The 21443-nt window shown below is 57.8% G+C and overlaps 1 protein-coding gene across 25 annotated transcripts in view; it reads right to left on the bottom strand.

Moving 5' to 3' along the window:
- NCOR2 (nuclear receptor corepressor 2) overlaps positions 1–21443 on the bottom strand; it is a 232829-nt gene that overhangs the window by 32785 nt on the left and 178601 nt on the right. For 17 of the 25 annotated variants that reach the window (XM_070475104.1, XM_070475121.1, XM_070475096.1 and 14 more), the window contains 5 exons: positions 16307–16454; positions 12563–12613; positions 10826–11459; positions 3608–3728; positions 2279–2450 (listed from right to left, as the gene is read on the bottom strand). In XM_070475104.1, coding sequence (XP_070331205.1) covers positions 2279–2450; positions 3608–3728; positions 10826–11459; positions 12563–12613; positions 16307–16454 — 1126 coding nt within the window. The remainder of the gene's footprint in view (positions 1–2278; positions 2451–3607; positions 3729–10825; positions 11460–12562; positions 12614–16306; positions 16455–21443) is intronic. The other 8 variants (XM_070475107.1, XM_070475116.1, XM_070475117.1 and 5 more) reach the window with 2 other exon arrangements.

Raw genomic sequence — 21443 nt, 5'->3', positions numbered from 1 at the left:
GGGGTGGTGGCTCACCTTCTCCCGGGACAGGGCCTGTGACCCGTCCCAGCAGGCTCTGCCTGGCCCTGTGCGGTATCTAGCCACCCAAGCGCAGCCTGGCCTGGCTCAGATCTGGCGCTGGCCAAGGCTGTGTGGGCCCCTGACGTTGCTATGCGGCTACCCCGCCCTGGGCTAGTGCCCCGGCCCTCGAAATGTCCTTCCAGACCATACCCCATGTCTCACACTACACTCTTGCCCAGCAAACCACACCCCCACCATGGGGAGTCTCAGGCCCAGCATGGGTGACCGGCAGGGCCCCAGGAGGTGGCTGACACCCTGCTTTCAACCCCACACTCAGGTTCATCAGCGGGTCCCACTGGCTTTGCCTCTGAAACAAAATCCCAAGCCCCGCTCCCCCCTTCCTTCCATCTCCACGGTCACCCATATAGTCCAGACTGCCACCACGGCTGGCCAGGAACAGTACTGTGCCCCCCTCCATCTGCCCACAACTCCCTATAGCCCTTTCTTCCCAACAATGCACAGAGAAGAAGAGATCTTTCCAAAATAGAAACCAGATAGCCTGACCTCTCCTCGGTCCCCAACACACACACCCCCCTGAAAATTCCTCTTGCAAAGGCTTTTTTCCCCTGCACCCAAGACCAAATGTCCACAGCACCATAGCCTACAAGGCCCTACACAATCTGGCCCCCATCCCCCATCTTCCCCTCCCCTCTCCCCAGCCACCAGGACCTCTTGGCAGCTCCGCCGACACAGCAAGCTTGTTCCTACCCCAGGGCCTTTGCACATGCTGTTCCCTGTGTCTGGAATGCCCTTCCCCCAGTTCTTCCCACCACTGCCTTCTCCTGGTCTCAGAGACCCCTTCCCTGAGCCCCTCGTCACTCAACCCATTTTGTCTCATTCGTTCCGTGAACTACCCTGAGGTCATCTTGCTTCCTCACATGTTCCCCTGCTTAACATACTCTCATTCACAAAAAGGGTGGCTGCCCAGAGCAGGAAGTTCATCCTACTCACTGCCAGACCCCCACTACCCATGCGCAGTGCTTGGCAGTGGTGGGTGTTCAACACGTGTCCTGACCCCCTGGCCACACGCTGGATGGATGCATGCCCGTTTGCGTGGGTGGCATCTGAGACTTCCTGTGGCAGGTGAAGGTAGCCGCAGGGAGACAGGTCGGCCGATTAGCCGGGGAGAGTCTGGCAGACCCCTGTCACTCGTGACATGTGGAGTTGGCCTCCTTTAGGGACAGCCCTGCTTTTGTCCTCAGACACACAGCACCACCCTCAGGGAGGCCCATGGCCAAGGGCCAGCCTGACTTTCTAGAGAAGGCAAGATGCCGTACCAGAAGTTGCTCGAGGTGCGGGCGCAGATGGCCCTGGCCGCCCAAGCCTATCCCTGGCCGTGCTGGACAGGGAGGGTGGCCTGGGGTCCTCCTACCCTCAGACCCCTAGAGCAGCCTTCAGAAGCCTTGGCCAGCACAGCATGGGGGGAGCCTCTGGGGGAGGGGGTCAGCCCCCAGTGCCCGTGTTATGACAGGCTGATCTGGGATGGGTGTCTCTTAGGGGTAGAGGCTTGAGACTTGTTAAGGCCAGTGGGGAGTGGGGCAGAGATAGAAGATCCAGAGAACAAGAAACCAGACCCCACCTGTCTCCTGACCTTGAACTTCACGTGGTGACAGTAAAGCACGCCCCCGGCAGTTGCTGCAACACATCTGCTCGGGGAATCGCTCACTGGCTCCCCAGTGAACCCAGTGACCTCGGCCTGGAATAAGGTCAGGGTGAAAGCTGGAGACGGCAGTGCTTCCTGCCCAGGCCCAGAGCTGTTGCCAGCTGGCGCTAAGCCTCAGGGTTCTAGAAGCTCACGTGTGGACTGAATCACATGGAACCAGAAACAGCCACAGACGTGTTTTCGTATATGCACAAAGCTTGTGGAAATTTTGAGAAGTTGCCAATCTTTAGAAACTCAAAGATTTCACATGAAAAGATGGATTTCTAGCTTCTCTGAAAGAACAACCCACAATCCCAGGCCTGAATTGCCACATGGTGACTCTTGGCTGAGGCCAGTGTGAGCCCATTTCAGAAAGAGCATGAGTTCTCCAATTTGCTGCAGTCCCCACCACCCCCTACTGCCTGACTCCCAATTGTTTCACTCATTAACTTGGCCTGTCCTGCCACCACAGCCATGGAGTTGGAAACAGCTGCTCAGCATACACAAAAGGCCCCTTATTCCCGCCCATCAGGCCCCCTCTCCCTCTGACTCCCTCAGCCGCTGACACACACTTACCCTCCTTCTCGGCAGGAGGCGCAGGACTCCTGCTTTTGCCTCGAGGGCTGCTGCTGGGCGGCTGGGGGGTGTCACTCTCCGGTTGCAGGTGCTGCGATGGTGGGGGGGCAGGGGGAGCTGGCTTAGAGGGAGCTGCTTCCTCCCGGGGCGGCTCGTGGACTTTGGTGACCTGCTGGGGGAAAGCCAGGAGGAGGGAGCATCTTTACAGGCTGTTTGCAGGTCCCAGAGATCAGGGAAAGCCTTCCGGGCCCCCTGTGTGTGACCAGCCTCGAAGCTGAGGCCAAGGAGAGGTAGCAACATGTCTGAGAGCACACGGCCTGAGGGCCAGGAGGGCAGGGCTTTGTGCCAAGTGTAGGGGGTGTGCCCAGCATCCTGGGCACCTGGCTGTGGACGGGGAGCCCTCATTACCCTGCCCCTAGCCCCTTCTCCCTTCCCCAAATTTCTTGGGGTCTTAGAGAGATCAGAGCTGACAAATGGGACAGTGCCCGGCTGTGGGGAGCAGGCAGCACAGGCTGGCACTCCTTGTACCCCTCACTTAAAAAGCCCTGGTCACCTTGGAGTCTTTCAGCCCACAGCCCGCAGGTGCACTGGAAGGCCAGGCTCACATCCTGGGAGAGGGCAATGACTATATGAGGGTGCCCAGTCACTTCAGTCGTGTCCAGCTCTTGGCCACCCTATGGACTGTAGCCCGCCAGGCTCCTCTGTCCATGGGATTTCCCAGGCAAGAATACTGGAGTGGGTTACCATGCCCTTCTCCAGGGGATCTTCCCAACCCAGGGATTGAACTCGCATCTCTTACGTCTCCTGCATCGGCAGACGGGTTCTTTACCACTAGCACCACCAATGACTGAGCCGTTACAATTAGGGGCACCTCTGAGGGTCCTCCTGCTTGGCCTGGAGAATCTTCTGGACAACCCCCCAAACCCTGTAGAGGGTCTTAAGTTAACTAGTGAGGCCCTGCCTTCCTCTCTGAGGTGCTGTGACAGTGGGGGGCTTCCTGCCTGGTCTGGGGGGCTCTGGAGAACCCTCAGCAGGCGGGGGTGGTGGGGTGAGAGCTGCCAGGCTGGGAAGCCAGAAGGAGGAGACCTGCAGGCCGGGTACTTTGGGGGCCCCCCGGCCCCCCTACTGTTCCTGCCTGTCTCCTTGGGGATTTCTACAGGAAACAGGAGGCGGTGGGAAGAGGGGGGGCTGCAGGTGCCGGGCCTCCACCTCCCTGGTCTGTGATCAGCCTGATTTATTGTCTCCCCACCAGGAAGTGACGGTCATGGGGTCTCTGGGCAGCCAGGCTGGATGGGGGTCCTGGTCATGGGAGGGGGGCCCAGGACTCACGATCGGGGGGATGGCAGCTGCCCGCTGCTTCAGCTGTTTCAGGTCCAGCGGCTTCTGGGGCGAGGCGTGGGTCCTGGCGTCGCTGGTCGGGGTGAGGAGGCTGGGCCGTGGCGACAGGAGCCTGGCAGTGGGCGGGCACGAGGGTGAGGGCGGGGGGGGACGGGGAGACCAGTGTCAGGCCCATGGGCTCACAGCCTCTCCTGGCTCCTGCCTGGATGATGTGGCTGGTGGGGGGGTGGGCTGCCAGAGGGAGGCAAACATCCAGGGCTGGGGAGACCTGGGGTCGGGATGGGGGCTTTTCCCTCCCTCCTCTGCTCCATGCAAGGAACCAAGACCCCTCCCACCCCAGCCCAGAGGATCAAATGATCCCGAGATGGCCCAGGGCAAGGAAAGTTCCAGAGAAGCCCATACTCAGGGCCCACACCACGCTCGGCCCTTGGGAAGCTGCTGGGAAACCCAAGAATCAACCTGATTAAGGCTTGGGAAGCTTAAGAGATTCAGGGAGATGACTCATCATCCAAGTATGAGAGACTCAGGCCCCAGGGTAGGGGCCCGGGATATGGTGCTGAGTGGACCCTGCTTACTGGAAATGAAGACTGGGGTGCCCTCCCACTCAACCAGAATGTGTGGCTAACCGGAATCTCACCCGCATACCAGGCGGGCGTAGGCTCTGCGGGTACAGGGTCAGCGTGTACATCGCCCGCCCTGCAGTCTTAAGTGGGGCTCTGGTGCTGAGCTGGGCCTGCAGGTAGCTTGTCCTCTAAAGCAAGGTCACGTCTGTCTGCCGCTGACACGCAGAACAGGGCAGCAACCTGCTAAGGGTGCACGGTGTGTGTGTGTGTGTGTGTGTGTGCGTGTGCAACCTGCTAAGGGTGCACGGTGTGTGTGTGTGTGTGTGTGTGTGTCTGCACACAGGTGCACGGAGGAGGGCAGGAAGGGCAGGGGGCTGAAACACGGTGGGCTGCCAGGGCTGGGGTCACCCCAGGGTCGAGCTGCTGCAGTGGCTTGGGTCCCCGGGGCAGAGGCTGCCCTGGGGCATGGCTCCAGAGCTGCTCACCAGTGTCCCCTCCTTAAGAGGTCTTCAGGGATTTCCAGGACACAACAGCCCTGGCCCAGTGCCATGCCACAAGCCCCGTCTGGTTCACCAGCTGGCACGAGGTCTCCAGGGCAGAAGCTCAGAGCCCCAGCCTCAGAGCCCCTCAACTCCACACTAGGGCTGCCGGGTTCCTGCCCAGCTCTCGAGTCCCACCTGGGACCACCACTTGCTGCATACACAGCAGGCCTAGGGGAATCAGTGTGCACGCACAAAGGCACTGGCCGTGGGCTGGATTCAGCCAGGAGGGAGAATCACAAGACAGGTTAGCGAAGCCTGAGGGTCCTGTGGGCACAGCCCCTAGTGTGTGTCGTGACCATCCTGGCTGATGCCATGGGCAGACTGTTGGCACAGCCCCTGCTTTCCAGGTAAGATCCGTGACAGCCAGGGTGCAGCTCACACCACCCAGAGCTGGCTGCCAGATGCCAAGAGTGGATCACGTGCCTTCCCACCGGCATGCAGGACAGACGCGTGACGTGCAGCCGATGGGCCCCCTGCTCTCTGCGGTGATGGGACCACAGCCCGTGACAAGCCAGTCCCTCGGGTGCTGACCCCTTGCCCACATCTGCCACACGCTCAGTTGAGCAGAGACGGTCTCGGCGACACCCCCTGGGGCTGCCCACGGCATGCAAGTGGCGCCGGGCTCCGAGGTCAGACTGACTTCATGCTCAGCTGGGCTTCACAGTCCTCCTGACCAGCTCACGCTCCCTGCCGTCCTCACCTCTCTCGACCTCTCCAGATCCTGCTCAGGCTCCCAGGACCACTGGAGGCCTCTCCTCTGTGGCTGCCCACCCTCTCTCCCCTAGAGACCCAAGCCCAGCCTCGTTTTGCCCACTATCCTTGGGCCAAAGCACCCTGACCAGGTCCAAGAACCCATGCTCTCACTTGTCCTGTACTCCTCACTGCCGCTTCAAATGTCACCATCCCAGCCTCGCGCCCCTTCTCTTGCAACTAATTATCACTGTCTGCTTAAATCAACTTGTATTTGTAAACTTAAGAGTGAATACACTGCAGCCCTTCTGGAAAATGCTTCAGCATTTCCTCAGGAAGTGCATTAGAGTCACTATAGGGCCCAGCACTTGCACTGCTGGGCTTACACTCATGAGAGTAGACACACACACACACCCACACACCAACCGTTCACGAAAGATCATAGCAGCCACGATTTGCAAAAGCCAAAAGGTGGAAGCAATCCCCACAGACAAAACCAGGTGAAATGGATAAGCAAAATGTGGTATGTCCATGCACTGGAATATTACTCAGCCAAAAAGAATGACTCCAGGCTATAACTTGGATGAACCCCAGAAACATGATGCTGAGTGCAAGAAGCCGGTTGCAAAAGGCCACGTACTGCACGATGCCATTTACATGAAATTCCCATAAGAGGCAAATCCATAGACACAGAACGATAAGATGAGTGGGTACCAGGGACTGGGGGGTGGGGGATAAGGACAGACTGCTAATGGCCTGGGGATTCTTTTCGGGGTAGTTGACAAAATGCTGGAATTAAACAGTGCTGATGATTACATAACTCTGTGAATGTACTAAAAAAATCACACTTCAATGGCTGAATTGTATGACTTGTGAATTATGTCTCAGTAAAGCTGTTACAAGGAAAAGATAAAGAATATACTCCTTGCTGGCCACAAAATCAAGGGTTTGATATATTAAGTATATTGTTTCAATAAACAATGAAGTAATAATGCTATACTATTATCTACTGTATAAAATATTTAAAAATGCAAATTTTAAAGTTAAAATATAAACTTTTATGTCTATGTAAATATAATTTTGTAGGGACACAAAATATGCTTTTATGATTCAAATAAAAAGCCAAGTGTGTGTCTCACTCTGATTGTCAGTGATCTAGGGCCTTTGTCCTGCCCTGGTTTCCCTGTGGCTCCTTGTCCAGGCAGGGAGCAGGCAGATTGGAGGGGAGCAGGGATCACCCTCAAATGCCCTCAGCAGGCACCAGCTGGCGGTGTGCATGGAGGCCGAGACCCCTCTCTCGAGTACCCCCGACCCCACCCGGGGAGGCAAGAGCTCAGCGGGGGCTGCAGCCACGGGCACCGCACTGCACAGTTGACAAGATGAGAGCAGCCTGACCGCTCACTGTAAAGAGAGCAGCATCCAAGAGCAAGGGCCTGAATCCTGATCTTTAACAAGCCCAAGGGGCCTGAGCCTCCCCACTACCCCCGAAGTGCGGGAAGATGCCTGGCGCTCACGTGGACCCTGAACTTCCTCATCCCACCTCCGCAGCAGCAGGAGCCACCACCTCCAGGAGCTCTCCTCACAGTGTTGCCCTCCCTCTGTTCTCTCTCCTTTGTTTTCTTGGAAGACAGGGCATTTATTTTCCTCCCCAGAGACCGGGGCAGGGTAGGGGCTCTCGGAGCCTGGCACTGTGCATGTGACCTGGGCCGGGAGGGGTGGGGGCGGGGGTTGGGGGGAAGCTGGGTGGCGGGGGAAGCCAGCAACTCGGCTGGGAGCAGCCGGGGCCCTGCCCCTTAACCCTGAAGTTCAAGACTCCACCTCCCAGTTCAAATCCCACCACTGGCCGGATCACTTGACCGACTGTGCCTGACTCAGTTTCCTCATCTGTGAAATGGGTATGAGAACGGTCACTCCCTCCAGTGACTGTCCTGTGGGTAGGACACAGGAAGGCACAGGAAGCCATGATGACAATGTCCAGTGCTGAGCAGCCTGGGCATCTCCTCATCCCTGTGGGTTTTCTTCCCACCCCGGAAGACCAGGGCTGGGGAGGGCGCAGGGCCCCACGGGACTCTGGGTCTGCAACAGTATGTCCCTTCTCTGCTGAGCCCCCTCCCCAGATTCCTCATTACCGCCGGGCTGGGATAATCCCGGCTGCCAAGTTGGGGCTGGGAAGGCAGGATCATGAAGATACACAAAGGCATGGTCATGCTGGTCTCCCATGCCCCCAAGATAAAACCCCACTCCTTGCCTTAACCCCCGGGGCCCTGTGGGGCCAGGTAGAGCCAGGACCCTGCCCACCCCTGTGACCTCCCCTCAGGCCCTCTCCTCCTTCCCTCACTCGCTCCGCTCTCTGCCACAGGCCTCTTTGCCGTCTAAGGAACATAAGCTCGTGAGGCCATAGGATCCTTGAACTGGCTGTTCTCTCTGCCAACTTTCCCTCCATGCCTCATAGTCTGTGTTCCCATCATCCTTCAATGTCACCTCCTCAGGCAGGTCTCCCTGACTGCCCCTCACACTCCCCCCATGACCAATCTCTCCCTCATGCCCTCATCACACCAGCATTCCCTTTATTCCACTGCTGTTCCAATTCTGCACGAATCGCTCCCGGTGAAATGTAAGCTTCCTGGAGCCAGGACCTCATTTGTTGCTGCTCCCCTTGAGTCCAGGATGGTACCTGGCACACCCCAGGGCCTAGTTAATCATTTATGGAAAAGAGAAATAAAGGAGAAATTGCCGTTACATTCTTTTGAAATTCCAGGGGCTCAGCGGAAGCGACTACATTCCAACCTCCTCGTGGAGTGAACTTTGGGGGCTCCTGAAGCAGTTCCAAAGGAAGGGAGCAACTCTTTTCATTGAGCATCTTACCGTGGGCTCGGAACTCCATTATCCTCCCAAGCAGCCCGTAAGCAGGGATACCCACGCCCATCTTGTGGGTGAAAAACCTGAGGTCCAGGGAAAGGCACTTCTGAAGGCCCAGCCCTGCCAGAAAGTGCAGGGCACTGTCTCTGGGAAATGGAACAGGCTGGGGCAGGCGAGCTCAAGGCTCTGCAATCAAAGCCACTATCTCTGGCCGCTGGCCAAGAAAAGTCCCAGGCGGAGCTGTCTGGCAGAAAGCAATGGAGAGTAAAAAGCAGGATATAATTTTCTCTCCCAAAGCCGTATGGGCATGGGCCAGAACGCAATGCATTGTATGTCTTGTCCAGGGATGCCCAGTGCACTGCGCTGAGACTGCCAGGCGGGAGGCAGGGGTGTGGGCAGGGGGCCAGGACCTGGGGTCGCCCACCGATCTCTCTGGGGCGGTGGGGGGGTGGTGCTGGCTGCCAGGGCGCACTCTGACGCATCTCGCCTGCGTCCTCCGGCGCCCGCCTGGCCCCGTGCGGCCGCAGCCGGGGCAGGAGGGAGGGGTGGCGGACTGCCAGCCAGGAAGAGGTCAGGAGGCTGGCCTGAGTCCAGCCTCACCCTGAGGGCGGGGGACTGGCCTCGGTCACAGAGGGCGTGACAAACCAGGTGTCCTGACTCCCAGCCCAGGGCTCCTGCTCCCAAGGGACCAAAGGCTGGACGCTCGGGCAGGAAGAGTGGACAGGAGCCAGACCCAGCTGGGGGAGAGAAGGACACGTCCCTGGGTGGGGCTGAGGTTGTTGGGGGAGAGGCTGAAAGCAGGCTGCGGGGCTTCGGGCCTGGCCCGAGAGGTCCAGGAGGAAACTGTTGGGACCCAGGCCAACCCTCCGAGCTGTCCAGCCCAGGCAGGCCATGTGTACCCAAAACACAGACTCCAGGAGGCCGCTTATCAGCATGGCTGTCCCATGAGCTCAACGCTCTTCCCGCTAAGAGCAGAAACGTGTGTTTCCATGACTCTGTCTCTGCGGCCAGCAGGAGTTGGGTGGGGAGCCGCCCACCCTGACCCCATTACCCAGGCACAAAGAGCGAGACTCTGGCCCAGGGCCCTCCCCGGCAGATCGGGCCGCCGTGAACTCTTGTTTTCCAAGCTGCACCCACTGGACAGGAAACTCAGGACCTCCGGGCCCCCAGAAACCTGCTGGCCAGACCTCTGCTTATCCAAGAGCCATACAAGAGGGCTGAGAGTCCTGCCAGGGACCAAAGGTAGCTCACCGAACAGGTGGGGACCCAGCGAGCTCTGACCAAGTCCGGTTTTCACATGAAACGTCCTAGCACTTGCCATCTTCGCATGCCCCAAGGTGAATCACTGTGCAGAGGAAACGGCTCCCAGTGAACCGGTCGGATTTGAAAGTCAGATTTTCCTCCCTCTCGCGCTGCCCAGAACTTTTCCGAGAGACGTGAAAGGAGCGAAAACAGACTGCACTGTTTTCAGTCAAAATAAAAATGACCGGCCCGCCTCACGAGAAAACAATTCCTTAAGCCGCCCAGATGCAGGCAGGTGTGGCTCTCCGCAGCCCTGCCCTTTGCTGCCCATGTTGGGCCCTGAGTGGGGCCTGCCGGCTTCCACTCTGGCCGGGGTCTTGGGGACCCTCAGTGGGCAGAAGATGAATCAGCCAGGATCCCAGGAATCTGCCACTTGGCCCCACGTCCACCGCCACCAGCCTCACCAGCCACAGGACACCCCCAAGGCCGCCTCACAAAGTGCATCCCTCTGCCCCTCCAGCCCCTCATTAAACCTCCCTCCTAGCACCGCTGGCAAGTTTCAGAGCCTGAGACACACCCCAAGTCTCAGGCACAAGCTGCGGAGGTCTCACTGTCCTGAGAACAAAATGCAGCCACCCAGCCAGCCCAGAGGCCCCGCAAGGTGGGCTGGTCTGCTGAATCGTGCAGGCTCAGTCCCGCACCCCACCTCTGCACTTGCTGGGCCCACTGAGTTGAGGGTAGAACTTTGTCTCTCCAAGTCTGTTCAAGTCCTAAGAGCGAAATACCTGGGAATGTGAACTTCTTTGGAAATAGGCTCTTTGCAAATGTGATGCAGTTAAGAGGAGGTCCTGAGGGTGGACGCTCATCCAAAGACTGACGTTCTTATGGCCAAAGGGAAATGTGGGCAGAGGGACACGTGCAAAGAAATGTCATGGGACCACAAAGTGATGCATCTACAAGTCAAGGATGGCCGGCACCACCAGAAGCTGGAGGAGGCAGGAAGGAGCCTTCAGGGGGAGTGGCCCTGCCGATGCCTTGACTCTGGGGTGGCCCTTGGTGGCGGCAGCTCTGGAAGCTAATCCATGACCACTGTCACCCTCCTTCTCCCCGCCCAGGGTCAGCTCAGAGGCCACCGCTAAGGGGGAACCAACCCCATCGATGCTGCCCTGTCCCAACACTGGAACTCCTGCCCGACGGAGAATGCTTAGCGGCGGCCCCCTCTTCCTCTGAGGGCAGGCGAGGAATCGGCCTCGCGTGCCGTGGTCTCGGTACACGGGTGACGCTCAAGGAGACGACGAGGCCGGCGCACTCACCTGTTCTTGTCGCCGCCCTCGGGCTCGTCCACCTCGTCGGCACTGCAGGTCGCGCTGGAGTCACTGTCCTGCGGGGCGCCTGAGCCCTTGGCCGCCGGGCCTTTGCCCCCAGAGCCGCTGGCCTCCTTCTTCTCCACCTTGAGCGCCCCCTCGGGTGCGGCCTCCGCTGCGGCCTCCGGGCCTGCCTTCACCTTGTCGGGCCCCTCTCCGGCGGCCTCCTCCTCACACTCAGTCTTGACGGGTTCCGCGGGGTGCGCCTCGCCCGGCTCCTCCGTCTTGGCCTTGCCCACATCGGCCGCCAGCTCTGGGGCCACGGAGGGCTTCTGCTCCTCCCCCTCCTCGGCTGAGGGGGCGGCTGCAGCCTCTTCCTCCTTCTCCTCCTTGGGGACCACGGCAGGGGGCGTGGCGGGCGACTGGGGTGCTGGCGGGGGTGTGGGCGGGCCGGTGGCTTCGGGGGCCGGGGCGGGCTCGGTGGGGGCCGGGGCGTCCTCGGGTGGTGGGGTGGGCGGCTCAGGAGGTGGTGCATCCGTGCCCGGGGCGGGCGGGGGCTTGGGCCCGTTCTGCCCCGTGTCCTTGGCGGCCTCGGTGCGGGGTGACGGGACGCTCTCGGTGTCGGAGCTGTTGTTGACAGCGGCTGCGGGGAGAGAGCAAAGATGGGGTGAGTGGTGCCAGGGAGGCTCAGGGCTGAGACAGGTGGGACCCTGCCCACGCTGCCCCCACCACCCAATGACCCAGACTGTGCAGCCTGGCTCTGGGTAGGAGTTCAGGGGGCCGCAGGTCCCATCCCTGGACACCAAACAGCCCCGAGGCTCCTACACACCTGGGCAGCCCGCCTAGCCCCTCCCAGACCTCTATCCTCCTCTGGCCGCCCTCTCCACCTGCTGACCCTGGAGGACCCCAGGACCTGTTAACTTCCGATCCACGGAGTGGCTGGGTGCGTGGCCAGCGCCCTACGGAGCCGGGCTAGGGGCAGCCAGGGGTGCATGCTTTTGCTCTGGGGTCTCCTTGTTCTCACTGGAGCTGCAGCCCTTGCTCTGGCCCTGCTGACACAGTGACCTCCCGGCCTCACTTTCCCCATCTGTAGAGTGGGGAGAACAGTTCCCTCCTCACAGGGGTTGCGGCACACAGGGTGACACCTGGCAACTGTTTGCTGTTGTGTCATCACTGTCGTCCTCATAAAATGCAGCCAATGAACCTGGAGGAGCTCACGGGGAGAGGCTCCACACCAACTACAGCCCCTGGCCACTGTCCGCAGGGCTGGTATGCAGCCGGTGCACAATAAATGCTGATCGAACGACAACGTGCACAGATGAAGGGAAAGGGGACCTCAGCTCCAGACCTGGCTCCTTAGCCTTAACCACGACTCCTGTCACCTCTTTGGGTTTCAGTTTTCCTCACTTTCTACAGAATGGGGACATTTGAAACCTCCCTCCCCCACACTTGCTGTAGGGGAAACAGAAGTGGGTAAGAGTCACAGGTGAACACACTAGTAAGAAATCAACGGAACAGTCGAGTCGAGTGCACTGATCTGCAGGTGCGAGCCAGGGAACAGCATGGGGAACAGACACTGCGCTGAGGAGGGGGAACAGAGGTGGCGGTGGCACCAGCGGTGGTGCTCCAGGCAGAGGTGTGCTCACAGAGGTGGGGCCCCTCATAGACAACAGGGGACCTGGGGGTGCCCCCCACCCCGGCCTGGCCCTACCCCCACCCCCCCAGGCCAGCTGGCCACATTCGTACCTGGGCCACTGCATTCCCCTCTGGGGACCTCGTTCCCAGAGGCCTGTAAGGCTGGAAGGAAGTGAGAGAAGGGTTAGAAGCGAGGTGGCATGAGGAGCAGGTGGGGAGAGAAGAGGATTTGGGGCCAGGCAGGCAGGGAGGACCTACAACCCTGTCCCGAAAGCCCGCAGCCCAGAACACTCCTGGGTGTCCTTGGACAAGTCACTGGCCTTCTCTGGTTCCTGGCTCCAGGGTCCTCGGGGTGGGGTGCTGGCCTCAGAGAGGGGCAGGGCTGGAGGGAGAGGCCTTTGGGGCTGCCCGGCCCCATCTCACCCCTCAGACACGGAGCCAGACCGACAGGGGCTGCCAGTGCCCTGCAAAAACACCTCCTTCAGCCTTTACTGCCCCCAGACTCCCACCTCGCCCATCTCTTGCCTTAAGGCCCAGAGCAAAGGCCACTCCTCCCAGAAATGACCATCCCAACAACAGCAACACAGGCTTGCTCTGTGGGTGTTGGGCTCTGGGCAAAGCTCTTCATACACACAACTCATCCTCAGTCACCTCTAAGTTAGAGACGATCATCATCACTCTGCTTTGCAGATGAGGAAACAGAGAGGCTGAGTCACTTGTCCCAGGCCGCACTGCATGGGGGCAGGAGAAGGCTGACCCCAGCATCCTGTATCCCTAACCACAGGGTTCCTGACCCCGTCTTCTGACTCCAGCAATGTCACTCCCTCCTTCCACATCGTCACACTCCAGGACGAAGGGGGCCAGCACTGAGGTCCTCTGGACAAATGGCTTAGCCCCAGAGTCTGTGCGTTTATCTATAAAATGAGTGGTTTATGCCTGGCTCTTTCTCTTATCCAGCAGCTTATCTCTGTCAGGGATTCTCAGGCATGAGCGTGCCTGAGGGCTGTGAAGACTTGGCTAGGCCTACCCCCAAAACATTCCTCACTCAGTAGGTCCAGGTGGGGCCCAAGAATCTGTGTTTCTGACAAGTTTAAATCCTGGTCCCCAAACAGGCCAACTGGCTTCCTTGGATAACTTCCCTGTGTCTCAGAGTCCTTGTCTATAAAACGGGGTGACGACAGCACTCATTGGGCTGTTGTGAGGATTAAAGGGAATAATTCAAGGCTGATGCTCTTATTACAACCACAATCTTTACTGGAGAAACTACAGGGTCAAATGGATCACTCCTCCATCCCCTGGACTCATCTCCAGCCTGGATACAAGGCCCTTGCTGCCTACCCCCTGGAGGGGTCTGTGGTGCTGTTGGGGCTGGTGGGATATTCTAGATGGTTCCATTGGAAAGACCTGAGGCCCTAACCCGGGATCTACCTCCCCTCCCCTATCCTGGTCACAAGGGACAGGTTTACACAGCAAATGCCAGTCTGATTGGCAGATTCCAACTCTACCAGCTACATGACACCCTGTGTGAGTAATTCTCCTCTCCTTCCCCACATGAGGCCTCTGTTTCCTCATCTGTTAAGATGGGACCATCACCCGGTGCCTTTGGGCAGAATCTTCTCAACTGCCTCCCTTGATGTGCTCGGGGCCACCAGGTGGTCACAGAAGCCCTGGGTTCAGCAAGCCAGCCAAGAATGCCCCTCTCCCATCCTTGATAGGGAGTGTGAACCCTACAGGGGACAGAGAACTCACTACCTCAAAATTCTCTAACTGGGCAGCATCTGTTCTGCTTTTAATGCCGAGCCAAAGTCTGGCTTCCTTTAACTTTCCCACCAAGCCTGCATCCTGCCCACACACAGCCGGGAGGATATTTAAAGAGGAGAGTGGGTTCTTGCTCCCCAGGTTCCCTTTTCCTGGTTACAGACCCAGGACTCAGAATTCAAGGACCCGAGGGATTTGGAACCTTCCATCAGAAACTGGTCAGGCCTCTAGCCAACCTGGGCTGGAGAGACCCAGGGCTGAGGAGGAGGCCACACTCAGCACCCCAGGTCACTCCCAACACGATAACAACAACCAAATGAGCCGATTCTTCATTTTCAACCTGGAAGTAGGATTCAGACTGGTGAATACACTGCAGGCTGGCACAACTTGGATTTATTTGCATGTCTTGCTTACAGAGCCGGGGGTGATTCACACCTTCCTTGCACACACTGGCAGAAGTTTGGGAGTTTAAATGCAGGGGCAGGCAGACAGGAGTGACAGGAGGGAAACCTGGGCAGGAGACAGGATGGGAGGAGAGGAGGGTGCCTTCACCAAGAACATTAGGCCCCGCTGGGGAGTTCTGGATGGCGGGATGGCAGAAGGAGAAGCAGACACATTTAGCAGAGCAGGGGAGGGGGGGTTTTCAGGGGTGTTGTATGTGGGGTCTTCAGAGCTGGTGTAGACGAAGTAAAAGGGAGAGGGCTGGGGGCCAAAGGCAGAGTAATCAGTGACCAGGAACGCAGGCCTGCCCTTGGGCAGCCTGGTGTGACTTCCACATTTATAAATGCTATTTGCATAGCAGAGCCGGGTGTTACATGGGGGTCAGGCTCTGAAGCTGAGTGACCATCTCGTGTAGTTGAAATCCTCCTTTTGAGAAGTGGGCAGAACCAAGGGCAAAATTTAAATATTAATTCTCACTCTCTCTTTAGCAGCCCTCACCAGGTGGCAGAATTCATCTAAGATCCAGGCCGACAATGCAACTCCGGGGTGCCTGATGCAATTGCTCCCAGCCTCAGTGCCCCCAGGCAGAAAGCTGGGGGCTGTGCAGTTTACCATTCAAATTCGGACACTTGGGAGCAAAATGAAGCATAATTATATAACTTTTGAATATCTATCGACCAACGGTATTGGATCTGCTTACACTGGTCAAAAAATAATGTATATTAGTCACTCAGTCATTTCCTGACTCTAATGCAACCTCATGGACTGTAGTCCACCAGACTCCTCTGTCCATGGGATTCTCCAGGCAGGAATACTGGAGCATAAAATAATGGTTCAGGTCAGAAAACTATTTTTATGGACTTCTCTGGTGGTCCAGTGATTAAGACTCCATGCTTCCACTGCAAGGGGCACGGGTTTGATTCCTGGTCGGAGAGCTAAGATCCCACGTGCTATGTGGCGTGATTAAAAAAAAAAATCTATTTTCAAAAATAACAATTTTTTTCCCTAAAATGTGACACCAGATATGCTGGCAAAATAACAGGTGTCACCAGAACTGGATATGTCCTGAATGCATAAGGTCACCAAGACTGAACTCATAGGGGGCAGGAGGATTGAATGAACAAGTGTCCTGTGAGTGCAGAGAGGCAGATTACCATGATTATTGTTGCCACTGTCAACACCATCGTCATCATCACCATCATCACCATGATCATTACCATCACCATCATCGTCAAACATCACCATCATCACCATCAGCATCACTGACATCATCACCACCATCGTCACCACCATCACCACCGTCACCATCATCATCTTCATCATCATCACCATCACCACCATCGTCAAACATCACCATCATCACCATGGTCATTGTCATCATCACTATCACCATCACTGACATCATCACCACCATCGTCACCATCATCACCATGATCGTCATCATCACTATCACCATCACTGACATCATCACCACCATTGTCACCATCACCACCATCGTCACCATCATCATCATCGTCACCATCACCATCACCACCATCGTCAAACATCACCATCACCACCATGATCATCACCCTCTCCCCTTGGGGCAGTCCAGGCCCCTTCTCAGCAGGACCCAGGCATTTCTGGAAGAGGTCAGCTCCCACTGCCCACCCTCACCTTCTGCCTCCTCTGCCATCTCCTCTTCGTTTCCACTCACGCCCGACGCCTCCATCTCCTCGTCCTCCACTACAGGTGGGAAGGCGGCCTCCTCACTGGCAGCGGCCGGGGCTTTCTTCTTCTTCCTCCGTGCATTCCTCTCCTTCTCCTAGGGCACAGGGATAGTGGCGGGTCAGGGCCAGCACCAGGGCCAGGACCTGGGCTGTCAGCCCGGGGACTCCTGGAGCCAGAAGCCTGCCATAGCTCCTAGGGACAGTGATCCTGGCCACGTGATCCCAAGGGCGCTCTTCCCCGCTCACTCCTGAACTGCACAGCCAGACATGCCAGTGGTTATTTTTACCCAGAGCTTCATTCTTCCATCGTGTCCCAGGTACACCAGGGCGCAGCCTGGCCTATGGGCTGCCCCAACATCCTTCCAGAACAGGCGAGGAAGGACTGCCTCTGCCTGGAGGCCCCCCATGATTGCTCCAGCCCTGCTGGCTGTCCAAGCCAGAGCGATGACCACACTCCCTGGAGGGCACACTGCCAGGCAGTGCAGTCAGTACACTGGAGAGAATGAATGGATGAAGCGTCCCCTTGCGGCACCATCTGCCCCCAGGTTAGCTTGGGTGGCGTGTCATTTCACCCCACTGGTTTTTACAGTATACCAGAGGATAAGAAAGCACAACGAATGATGTAGACAGGGTCTCTGCCCCTCCACAGGCCAGCTAGTCAGGGAGACAGCAATCGACACACCAATTAAAAAGAAGACTCAGAGGTGGAAGCACGGCAGCCCGTGGGGACAGACAGGGCGGGGCGAGAGTGCAGGGGGGTGGGGCTCAGGAAAGACTTCTCGGAAGAGATGATATCTGAGCTGAGTCCTGAGAAGAAGCTGGCCAGACAAGGCTCTGGACAAGAGTGGCCCAGGTGGAAGGAACTGCAAGTACGGAGGCTGGAGGTGGAAGCAGCTGGGTGGTTCGAGGAACAGAAAGAAGGCCCTTGGTCGGCAGCCTTTCACTTCCCTCCACACCTCCCCCCAGTCTGGTCCCCAGAAGCCCTGCTCCCCGCTCTGGGAGCCAAGGGCCCACCCCCAGCCGGGGTACAGCTCCTCCTTGACGGCTCCTGTCTTTGCACCTCACTGTGCCAGATGCCCCAGGAGGATGTCTCTTTACCCCTAGGCTGAGCCAGGCAGAGGTTCAGAAAGCATTTGTTGATTGACTTACTGAGTGACTGAATGGGCAGCATCGGGAGCATGAACACACAGCTGGCAGAGTCAGGGCACGTGTAGAGGCAGCATGTGCTGGGGATCCGAAGTGACCAGGGACTCCCAGGGGGGTGGACTGGCCCCTAAGAGGGGACCCACCCCAATACAGTCAGTGTGATGGGAGGAGTCACAGTCTGAACCCCTTGGGGTTCCCAAGGAAGGAGATGGAACCTAAATGCTCCTAGACGTGTCAACAGCTCTCAGCGAAGCCCCTTACCCTGGGTTGACTAGATTCCTCCCAGAATAAAGGTCCCTGATGGCTCAGAGCTTAAAGAGTCTGCCTCCAATGCAGGACACCTGGGTTCGATCCCTGGGTCGGGAAGATCCCCTGGAGAAGGAAATGGCAACTGACTCCAGGATTCTTGCCCGGAGAATCCCATGGACGGAGGAACCTGGTAGGCTACAGTCCACAGGGTAGCAAAGAGTCGGACACGGCTGAACGACTTCACTTTCACTTTGAACCCTAGAATGGGACCTGACTTAGAAATGAGCTCTTTGCAGATGTAATTAGGTGAGATGAGGTCTTATTAGGTGAGAAGAAGAAGAAAGAAGAAGGCTGCTCAGTCGTATCCGACTCTTTGCAGCCCCATGGACCATACAGTCCGTGGAATTCTCCAGGCCAGAATACTGGAGTGCGTAGCCATCTCCTTCTCCAGGGGATCTTCCCAACCCAGGGATCAAACCCAGGTCTCCTGCATTGCAGCCGGATTCTTTACTAACTGAGCTATTAGGGAAGCCCAACTGAGCTATGAGGGAGGACCCTAAATCTAACATGAGTGCTGTCCTTAGAAGAAGAGGGATTCTTGGACATAGAGGCACCCAGAGCCACCAGCCGAGGAATGTCCGGGATTGTGGGCCCGCCCCAGAAGCTGGGAGAGCAGGGCGGGGGGGCCTCCCCTGGAGCCTTTGGAAGGAGCAGGACCCTGCTGACACCTTGGTTTCAGACTTCTAGCCTCTAGGATTGCAAGATAGCAAGTTCCCGTACCAGTTTGTGGTACGCTATTACAGGGGAAAGGGCACTAATGCACCTCCCCTCTGCCAGTTCCCCGGCCCCATGCAGTCCAACTCACTCTCAGACAAATGCCCCATCACCTCCAGGTGCCAGCAGGCTCTGCGCAGCCTGGCCCCTTACCATGCGGGGCCGCGAGCAGGCCTCAGGGGTCCCCAGGCCCCAGCCCCTGCCCAGGAGTTGGATCACTTCCTGTCCTGTCTCCTTCCTGAGCAAACGGGGCTCCTCAGAGTGCAGCCGCTCAGAGTATAGGGAAGAAGAGGGAAAGTCCGTTTGCCTGTTAGTCACGGTTTCCGTCACCAGCGCTCGGCCAGGGCTGCAGCCCCACCCTGCTGAGCGTCCACCGGGCCCCTGGGCACGCCCAGCTCCGCTGCCATCCGCCCGCCTCCAGGGGCTGGCGCAGCCCAGCACCAAATCCCGAGCTTCTCCCGGGAGGGTCCCCTGGCTGGAGCTCGCGAGGACACGAGAAAGTGGTGTGGCATGTGGGTTCTGTGGGTGCGGCTGAGGGTTCCCGCTTCTTCCCCAATCTATTTTTAGCAGACAGGGACCCACTCGAGTGTTTGGGGCTGGGTGAGGGTGAGCGATCAGCTGCCTGGGGGCTGGGTCGGGGGGAAACACTTGGAGCCTCATAGGGAATGGGGGCTTCCTGTGGGCCAGGCAGGGAGGCACCTCCTGGGGAAACTGAGGTCCCTTGGACCCGCAGCCCAGGCCACATCATCCCAAGCGGGGTGAGTATGACGTCAAGACCGGAATCTCCCCAACACCGCGTCTGAGAGGCTGGCGGACTTCGTGTCCCAGGAATCATACCAAATCCTTCCACACGTGGTCCCAAACCCCAGAATTGAGAGTTGTGTATGGAACAGGAGATGCTGGTGATACTATGGTTAGTGATTGCAGCTGATGTTTATTAAGCACCTACTATGTGCCAAGCCTTCTCTACTTACAAATTTCCTGGGTCTGCACATCTGCTCTGCAAGTCAGAGAATTCTGCTCCCTGCATTACACTCTCCAGCCATTCTGAGAACCCACAATATAAAAACTCAAGTCCTCCACACTCCATACAGTCCAGTGTGATTTAGATCTAGACCCCACTCAGCTCTCTAACTGGTTTACCTTTCAGGTCTTCTACAAACACTGCCCTTCTTATGCAAATGTGCTCACAGTGCCCTGGCCACAGGACCTTTGCACTGGTCATTCTTCTGGCTGAACATCCTTCTCCCAGACACCCACAATGCCCGCCTCCATCAGGGTTTCACTCGTACATCACCTTCCCAGAGAGGTCTTCCCTGATTACTCTGTCAAAATGAGCTAATCTCACTCCCCATTAATCACTTTCTACTACTATCCCTCATCGTACCATCTTCAGACCACAATCAGAAATTATCCGTGTGTTAACGTTAATTTGTCTCTCCAGCTAGAACTAACTTGTCGAGGGCTGGCACCTTTGTTCTCAGCTGAATTCCCAGCACACCTAGAACAGAGCCTGGTGCAGAACAGGCGCTCTGTAACTACTTCTTTAGATGCATGAAACCGACAGACAAAGATACTGGCTCAGAAAGGCAAAGATCACACAGTTCGTGGGGTCAAGAAGCCCAGACTTCATTGCAGGTCAGGTTCACGTACTTCCCTGCCTGACCATCTCTTTCTCTTCAGGCCTGTGCAGCTTCAGATGGAAGAGGCAACAGAGGAAAACACGGCAAGGTGGGGGATGGTTTGAGACGGACAGACGCGGAGAGACACAGAAGCTGAGCCCCGGGGCCTGGATTCACAGATGGGAGGAAAGGGTAACCTTCGGCCACTAGGAGAGGGAGGGAAAACCTCGGAGAAGTCACCAGTGCCAGATGTTACATAACTCTGGGACGTGCTCTGCCTGCCCACCCGACCCTGCTTCCTGCTGACGCTGTCGGCGGCTACACTCAGGCCAGGTCTGGCGCAAGTCAGGAGGGGGCACCCCCTGACCCCCTGCTTCCCCGACTGCTTCCTCTGCTGGCGGGGGGTGACATGTCTTCCTGAGCTCCAGACGGGGCCTGGCCGGCAGCCAGAGGTGGCTGCCCCTGCTTCAGGAATCATAAGGACCTGTCTCCCTCCCGGGGTCTGGAGGGTGCGGGGCAGCATCTTGTGAGGCCCGCCTGCATTCTCCAGTGACGGGGAACTCATCCCTGCACCGTGGGTGGCCACTGTCAGGATGGCTGGACCCGGGTTGATGGGTCCCCAAATCCCTCAGTACACTTTCTCCGCAGCCTTCAACGTAAGTCCACTCCTTTGCAGTCAGCAGAGAAGGAGCGCCAACCCCACTTTCCCAAACAGCCCTTTCTCATCCACAAGTGACCAGCCAGGTTCACCCGTCTGCTGGCCTCAGAACATGGCCTGCCGGCCCCCACCTTCTGGGCCACTGCTTCCCACCAGGACCACCTCTGCTGAGTTCCGTGGGAGTCCTGGAACACAGGGAGGGGTCCAGAAAGGGAAGCCAGGGGCGCCTACAGATGTGAGTTCAAACCCTCCCTGTGGCCTCACCAGGCCCCTCTCCCATCTGACCTCAGCATCTTCACCTGAGGACGGGGTCAACGGTGACGACCTCAGGGGTCTGGGGAGGGGCCCAAGATGGAGCTCAGGGTCCCCCTGCTGCTCACAGCCCCCCTCCTCCTCAGCCTGCCAGTGATGTTGCCCGTCCACCAGCAAGTTCAGGGTCGGGAACAAGGAGGATGACCGTCTCTATCAACTTTGGCCATGCTTTGCTGGGACCCGCACAATCTACCTCAAGCCCTGCCCCCGCGGGGTGGCCTCTCAGCTCACAAACCTTCGATGGCTCCCACTGTCCATTAAAGAAAGACCCATCTCCTCAGCCCAGCAGGAAACCCCACCCACGTGTATATGGATGGCACCAG

The sequence above is a fragment of the Odocoileus virginianus genome, chromosome 12 (genome assembly GCF_023699985.2).
Source record: "Odocoileus virginianus isolate 20LAN1187 ecotype Illinois chromosome 12, Ovbor_1.2, whole genome shotgun sequence".
In the NCBI taxonomy this organism is placed as follows: domain Eukaryota; kingdom Metazoa; phylum Chordata; class Mammalia; order Artiodactyla; family Cervidae; genus Odocoileus; species Odocoileus virginianus.
This window is presented reverse-complemented; position numbering and strand designations above follow the sequence as displayed.